The sequence below is a fragment of the Daucus carota genome, chromosome 1 (genome assembly GCF_001625215.2).
Source record: "Daucus carota subsp. sativus chromosome 1, DH1 v3.0, whole genome shotgun sequence".
NCBI lineage: Eukaryota > Viridiplantae > Streptophyta > Magnoliopsida > Apiales > Apiaceae > Daucus > Daucus carota.
The window spans coordinates 23,215,240-23,223,378 of NC_030381.2; the positions used below are offsets into that span (position 1 = coordinate 23,215,240).

Here is an 8,139-nt window from a genome sequence, read left to right on the forward strand (position 1 = left end):
ATATATATTATGCATGCATGGAGATGATGTCACGTGTCTACTAAATCTAGGGTTTGCATGCATGTGATGATGTCACGTGTCTAGGTTAAATACTCTAGCCATGCATGCCTGTTCGTTGCTGTGTTGTGAAATCGACCAAGGTAGATGTACACACTAAAGCTCTTGGCTGATCATTGAACATAGGCGCAAGTTGTAGCATTCTTGTATCAAACTAAGGCAAGAAGCTTACAAAGCTGCACAGAGAAGGAAATACTGGAGCGCCACTTGCTGTTGTGTTATGTGTATATTGTGGGGCAAGTTGGTTAGGTCTTAACCATGAGTGAGAACAATGGATACACTGTGCAAGGCGCAACTCCCCTTAACGAAGAGTGACAACTGCATACACTGTGTGGATGTGGCAATACTTGGCGCAAGCTGCACCTGTGTGGTATACGTGAAGTAATGCAAGGGCAAGTTTGTATATATAGGTTCAGATTTAAACCAAGGCAACTTACACTATAACACAAGTGAGTGTACACAGGCGCCAACTCCATCCTGGCGCAACTTCAGTTAGTGGCGCAAGCTTGAGGAGAGAGAAGAGTGGCAGTGCATTACCAAGCGCAAGTTCCTTCACTTAGTTTTTTAAACTAAGTCATGCACTCATAAGACACCGGAGGCGCAAGTTCACAGGGGCCAATTCAAAGTGGAGCAAGTTTGATATATATATATATATATATATATATATATATATATATATATATACACACTTGTATATATATTGGCGCAAGGTGACTATTTGTTAACCAGGGTTAGTTAATGAGAAGTCTTTAAATACTTTAGATGTGGGTTCATAATTTACACACTCTCCACCACCTTTATGGTGGAATGGCTTTGTGCCTTGCACACTACTACACACAAATAAATTATAGCTTAGTTTTGTATTATATATATATATATATATTTAGAAGCTAGGGTTTGTGAGTGTACGTAGTAGTAGCCATTGTAGCCGACCTTCGGGTATGGATTTATAGCAACTTTCGAGGTATTTATCAATATACAGATATACCTTGGAAAATATTGTGTGTTGGTTTAATAATTTCATATCCTCATAAACCGACCCAATAAATATCCGGAACACGAAACCCATTACAGAACTGCAATTTGTTTATCCGCAAGATTCGAAAGAATTTCAGATTGTAGTGAGTATCGTATTCAACCCCCCTTCTACGATACTTTGGACCTAACAATTGGCATCAGAGCAGGCTGATTGATATACAAATCAGGATCCTTATCGTATGGAAAATCAAGAACCTAGCTTTCGATATTTGAGTAGGGGAAATGTTCTTCCGGTTTGTGTGGCACCCTCCAAATCCGGGTCATAGACTTGGGGGTCACACAACAATATAAACCTGTAAACTATAATAATATATGCATTGACCCTAAACATCCACGGATCGCTCCAGGTTATAGTATGAAACAAGCCACAACTTAAGTTATATTACAATACGTCAAATCCCAATCCATATCTTACAACTTACAAACATAAAACGCAGTGCTTACACACAACGATACTCAAAAGTTTATAATATCAGCAGCTCCTAGCAAGGCTTCCCAACACTCATCCTGATACCTTAGCTTGATGGCTAGCCTGTGGGTCCTCGCTAAAAGTAGTCTCTTTCTTCACTGGAAAAGTTCTTCTTCATTTGTTGACATAATATGGAATCTTCTGAATAAATAAAGTATTTAAACTTTATACCTTCTGATCTTCTGGACGTGCTACAAAAGATTATTTGTACACTGAGGCTTGATCATATTAATGAACTTCTTCCAGTGGTTTGCAGCAGCATCCTGAAATTCTTCTGACATAAAATCTTCAATAAATCATTTGACGTTCTTCGTACGGATTCTGGATAACAGTACTTGCTATTTACTTGCTTTCTTATCAGAGTTGAGTTAATACTCTTAAATACAAATAGGCTAAACATGTGCCTTTCAGTTATGGCTAATATACCCAATTTTTATAAGTTACCGAATAATTAATCTGTCAAAGACAACCTGCTGTTAAGTTTCAGAATAGACAGTCAGCTAGCTAACAATATAAATGCAATGTAGAGAATATAAAGCAGTATGCTAGCAACACCAAGAATTTTAGCCAGGTTCGACCCCTAATCCTAATGGTCTACGTCCTGGTCCCCTACCAATTGGTAAGAGATTATATTATTAATCAAGAAATGTCAATGATTACAAGATTCAATAATATAACTCCCTTCAACCCTTGTTCCTGTTATCAGCCTGCTGAAACCCCTAAACCACGAACCAAAAGCCTACCAAGACCTATACTTCCCAATTATATTCTCCTAGCTAACTAGTTCTCTTGTTCCCTTGTTTCACAAGCTGGATACACAGCAACAAAACATTACACCTTGAACAATACAATGAATAAGTGTAATACAACCGAAACTATGAACTCTCAATATAGATATATATACGAATATAAGTACTAGAGCTCATGAAAAGATTTAGCAATGTAAAGAGTTGTATTTCAGAAAGCTTGGTGTGTTCTCTTCTTGTTAAAAACGAAATCACACTCAAGTATTTATACATCACACTAACGGTCATAATCCAACAAATTTCCAACGATCTTGGTAACAACCTCGCGTTTAAATTTGATTTGAATAATGAACGTTTGGATGATACATTTTTACTGAGTAAAAGATAAAATACGTTTGAAATCATCTCAGTAAGATATTTAAATAAAATTCAACAGTTTGAAACTACATAGGAGTTTTTAGATAAGATTGATTTGAGATAAAATCTCCTATTAGTTAGAAAAACGTTTTTGAATAAAACTCTTTATAAAACCGAGCTCTAATATTTATATAAGATATATACAAATATTAGAATCCTTACAAATTCGTTTCCTATTAAATCTCCATGAAATTAGGACTTTGATCTTTATCCGATTGTTTCTCTGTTGACGCTGTAAGCCTGCTGATAGCTTCTAAATATCCCTGTAAGCTTGCTGATAGTTATAATCATGCTGACATCATGAATTACTGTTAGTCCTCATAAAAAACCTTTGATAGCATGCTTACACATATCAGTTTCATGTTATTAGCTTGTTGTTAGTGTCATCACCAAAACCTTGAGAGTATCAATATTTTCAGCCTATTTGTATTTAAGAGGTACAACTCAACTCAGATAAGAAAGCTCAGTAAATAGCAAGTTATCGGAATCCGTACAAACAACGTCAAATGACTTATGGGAATTATATGTCAAAAGAATTCCAGGATGTTGCCGCACAGCACTGCAAAAATTTCATTAATATGTTCAAGCCTCAAGCACAAATAATCTTTTTTCGCACATCCAGGAGTTCAGGAGATATAAAGTTTCTATAATTTATTTATACAGAAGATTCCAGTTTAAATGAAGAAGAACTTACAATACGAAGACTCGACGAACAAGCCAAATCTCTATTGTTTATTTGACGAAGAATATTTGATTTAACTAGATACAGATGAACCAGACAGTACATCTGTGTATCAGTTACTCAAATTAAATATTCGACGTCAAGCAAAAGTGGTAGTTCAGTCGATTGACAATTCAAGACGAGGATATTAAAGTTTTAAAGAAGACAGAAGCTCTGCTAAAGAAGGAAAGTAATTAAATATTAAATAGACTATATATATTCACTACTCATATAATTATATTAGTTGTGTATTTTATTTAGTAAATTAATTCACTCTTGAATTAATTTATCTAATAAAGATACTCAATTAAATTAATTAAGTGGATTATATTTTATTTATTATTTATTCATTTACTACAACCATTAAGACAAAGAATTACTTTGTCTTGCTCCTTTAAAGACTACTCTAAAACAATTCCATTCTTTGCCTTACTAATGCTTCATGTAGCTTCCAAGACTACTCTAAGACAAAGTGGAAGATTGTCTTTCGAATGGAGTTGAAGACTACTCTAAGACAAAGTGGAAGATTGTCCTATCGAATGGAGTTGATGACTACTCTAAGACAAAGTGCTTGTTTGTCTTTCTGCCGAGTGTGGTGGCTTCCAAGACTACTCTAAGACACAGTGCCATATTGTCCTACCTTGCCATACTTTATCTTGCCCTTGTAGTCCTTGTCTTGCCCATGGTTAATTGTCCTACCTTCCCTTACTTTGTCTTACTGCCATGATGTGTAAACTTGGTAGGCAATCTCCTTGACTGTCCTACCTTGCCTTTTATTGTCCTGCCCTTGTTGTTTTTGTCCTGCCCTTCATTGTTTTGTCTTTGCAAGCTTGTAATTGTCTTATCTCTTCATTGTTTTACAGGTTCAAAGCTTTGCCTATAAATATGGCATTGTTTCTTCATTTATAAGTGTTCATTTCTCTATGATTTCAAAGCATTTGTAAGCTTTCAAGTTGTTCGTAACTTGCTTGTTATATCCATAGTTTTCTATGCTTTGATCACTCGGTTGTTTTAACCACTAATCTAGAATATACCCTGTCGAATTTATTCTAAAAACATTAGTGGAAATTATAACTGAACCATATTAATTATATAACGACTTAAAACATTGTTATATTAATTAATTAAAATCTGATTAACAAGTTATATTCTAATCAGATTTACTTCCGCGATTATTTGGTATCGATTGTATTCAACCTCCCCTTCTACAATCGTATCTGGACCTAACAATGTGTTTCCTAAAACACATATTGGGATTAAAGAGCGTCGCTTTAATGTTCAATGGTATGATACTGGAAATCTTGGCTTGAGTATAGTGTGGATAAAGATGCCGCCTTTTGTTTCATTTGCTATTTGTTCAAGGCTGAAAATACGGCAGGGGCTGATGCTTTTGTTAATGAAGGCTTTAAGTCTTGGAATAAATTATCTACCATTAGAGATCATGTTGGTAAACACATGAGTTGTCATAATAATGCAGTGGTTGCTATGGAATTGTTCAAGAGACAAGAATGCAGCATTAGCAGTGCTTTATAAAAACAAACAGTGGTGATTAAGAATGCATATCACAAGCGATTAGAAGCATCGGTTACAGCCATCAGATGGCTTCTGCTACAAGGGCTTCCATTTCGTGGGCACGATGAAAAAGAAAGTTCAACCAATAGAGGTAATTTTGTATCATTGTTAACTCTTTTCTCCGATAGTTGAAAAAGATATTATACATGCTTGTGCAAAAGAAACGACTAAGTCAATACTTGAAGAGCTTAATGATGGATTTTTTGCAATTCTTGTCGATGAATCTGCTGATACTTCTGATAAGGAACAAATGGCTCTTTGTTTGCGATATGTCAATCAAAAAGGAGAAGTGTGTGAACAATTTATTGGTGTTGTGCACGCTCCCAATACTACTTCATTAACTCTTTTGGTAGCTATTGAGTCATTACTCATGGAATATTCATTGACTTTCTCTAAAGTTCGGGGTCAAGGTTATTATGGGGCGAGTAATATGCAAGGTGCAATCAATGGGCTCAAAACTTTAGTGCAGAATGAATGCCCCCAAGCATACTTTGTTCACTGCTTTGCACATCAACTTCAGTTGACACAAGTTGCAATTGCTAAGAAAAACTCTGATTGTGGTTGGCTCTTTATTGATTTACTTGCACCTCTCTTGAATTTTGTGGGAGGTTCATCAAAAATAAAAGAATTTCTTCGAGAAAAACAAGTTGTCCGAGTGGTTGAAGCATTATCTTTGGGTGAAATTGAGACGGGAAGTGGTTTAAATCAAGAACGTGGTTTCAGGAGACCATGTGATACTCGTTGGGGCTCTCACTTTAAAACAATATTAAATGTTCTTAATTTATATCCCACGATCCTTGAGTCTCTTGATGCTATTGTAGAAGTTTCTGATACAATTGACTCAAATAAAGCTCAATTCATCATCCATCTGTTGATGTCTTTTGACTTTGTGTTTGTGGCTCACTTAATCGTTTCTATATTTGGGATAACAAATGATCTAATTGTGGCATTGCAAAAACATGATCAAGATATTGTAAATGCCATGTCTATGGTTAACATAACCAAGACAAATTTACAGAAGATGCGAGATAAAGGATGGGATTCTCATATGGACAAGGTAACTTCCTTTATGATTAAGTATGGTGTTGAGCTTCCAAATATGGAGGGAAATTATATTGTTCCAGGGAGAAGGTTGTACGAGGCAAAGGCTCTCAGGTAACAAATTTACATCATTTCCGAGTTGAATTATTTATTAGTGTCATTGATCTTTAATTGCAAGAACTTTAAAATCGCTTCCTCGAGGTTAGTAAGGAATTACTTATGTGCATGTCATGCTTTAGTCCCGTTAATAGATTTGCTGCTTTTGACAAAAGTAAATTACTTCGACCTGCTACATTCTACCCAAAGGAGTTTTCAAGTAGTGAATTGTTATTCTTTGACCATTCTCTAGAGAATTTTATTGTTTCCATTAGAGAAGATGAGAGATTTTGGAATTTAGAAAGTCTTGGCGAGCTTTTGGTGAAACTTGTTGAAACGGGAAATCATACAACTCATGAAAGTGTCTACTTGAAACTGAAATTGGTCTTGATTCTCCCTGTTGCAACGACAAGTGTTGAAAGAGTTTTTTCAGGAATGACGCAAGTGAAAGCTAAACTACAAAATTGCATGGGAGATCAAATGTTGAATGATTGTTTGATTACATATCAAGAAAGGGATTTAGTTTTGAATGTTAGATGAATGATATTGTAAATTGTTATCAAAACATGAAAACTCGTCGAGATCAATTGTAGTAATATGAAGTGTTTTCTATATATGAATTAGTTTTTTTATTAATTTGTTGATATTAAATTAGTGACACACCATGTATAAAATTCTGTATCCTCCACTGTTTGTAGATGTTGGTGTTTCCCTATTTGTAGATGATGAATAGGCTCCAGTATCTCTCAATTTAGCTCACTTCATGATTTCATTATTTGTTGCAGAAGCTCCCCACTAGGGTTGTCTCCGAAACTCATTCCAATACTTATAAAAAATTGGACTTCTTTTTTCTATTTCTCTATGTGGAGTTCATGAGCTAGCCGAGTTATGTTGTACAAATTTGAACCACTCCGTACTCTTCGCTCGGCATGATCAAACACGCTCCATATTGTTAAGCCCCTTCATTTATCCATTGCCATCTTTTTTCAATTGCAATACCTCCTCTCTTGATGAGACCGGGGATACTTTCTTCGCAATATTCACGAAATCCCTCTCAAAATATTTCACCTTTTTGATCAGGTTCGATCATGGGATCAGTTGATACATTTAACCACGCACTGGTTAAGAGCTTGTCTTCATCTCATTTCCATTGACCAATAGCTTCTCGTATGTCTTCAACCTCCTGACAATCATCGTTCATATCGATTGTATTAGCGCTACCAAATGCAGAAAATTGTAATTTGGGGAATTTCGATTATCGACGAGAGTTTGAAAATTTGGAACAAACGGAAATTGATATTGAAGATTTTGAGCACCCGGAAAAAATGAATTTAAAAACAGAAATTGAGAATTAGGAGATTGAACATTCGAATTAAGATTTTGTAAGCTAGAAAATTGTGTATTTGAAACTTGAGAATTTGGATTTGGAAAATAAGAATTTGGAAAATAATATGGAAATTGGGTATTTGGGACTTGAGAATTTTGATATGAAGAGAGAGGATTATTTGGATTCTTTTTTTGCTTTTAACAAAATAATTCCAAAAATATTTTTTGTAGAGTGATAAAAGTGGAAGAGACATATTATGAAGAGCTAGTATTTATAGAATTTTTTTTAAAAATATCCGTTATATTTTTAACATCCTGATTTAATATGATAATTTTAATCCAAATGATAATATTAACGTTAAAGTGAATTCACCGTGTGTTTATATATATATATATATATATATATATATATATATATATATATATATATAATCTCAAAAAGATGAACAAACTGAAAAAACAACTGAAAGATTCTATTTTTTCCTTTTGGGCCGAGCCCAATGTAGCAGGCCTGGCCACTTTCTTCTGTTTGCTCCAGCGTAGTTCACCTGGCCGCTTCCCGTTTCGCGCGTCCCCAAACAGTAAAGTGGGCTACGCTGGGGATGCACTGAAGTTCTTTATGGAGTTGGTTGGTCGCTACGTGAATATCACTATGG

The 8,139-nt window shown here is 35.0% G+C and overlaps 1 protein-coding gene across 1 annotated transcript; it reads left to right on the forward strand.

Moving 5' to 3' along the window:
• The first annotated feature begins 4,677 nt into the window (after positions 1-4,677).
• Positions 4,678-6,697, forward strand: LOC108219344 (uncharacterized). The gene is made up of 4 exons (XM_064083225.1): positions 4,678-4,732; positions 4,827-4,895; positions 5,149-6,175; positions 6,313-6,697. Exons 1-4 carry the CDS (start codon positions 4,678-4,680, stop codon positions 6,695-6,697), a joined length of 1,536 nt encoding a protein of 511 aa, XP_063939295.1.
• Positions 6,698-8,139: the final 1,442 nt, after the last annotated feature.

What these genes read in the sequence shown, in the direction of transcription:
- LOC108219344 (XM_064083225.1), top strand. Translation starts at nt 4,678, where the DNA reads ATGTGTTTCCTAAAACACATATTGGGATTAAAGAGCGTCGCTTTAATG. An exon ending in CGTCGCTTTAATGTTCAATG is followed by an intron (nt 4,733 to 4,826) that starts GTATGATACTGG and finishes AAAATACGGCAG; the next exon opens with GGGCTGATGCTTTTGTTAAT. An exon ending in TACCATTAGAGATCATGTTG is followed by an intron (nt 4,896 to 5,148) that starts GTAAACACATGA and finishes TTTCTCCGATAG; the next exon opens with TTGAAAAAGATATTATACAT.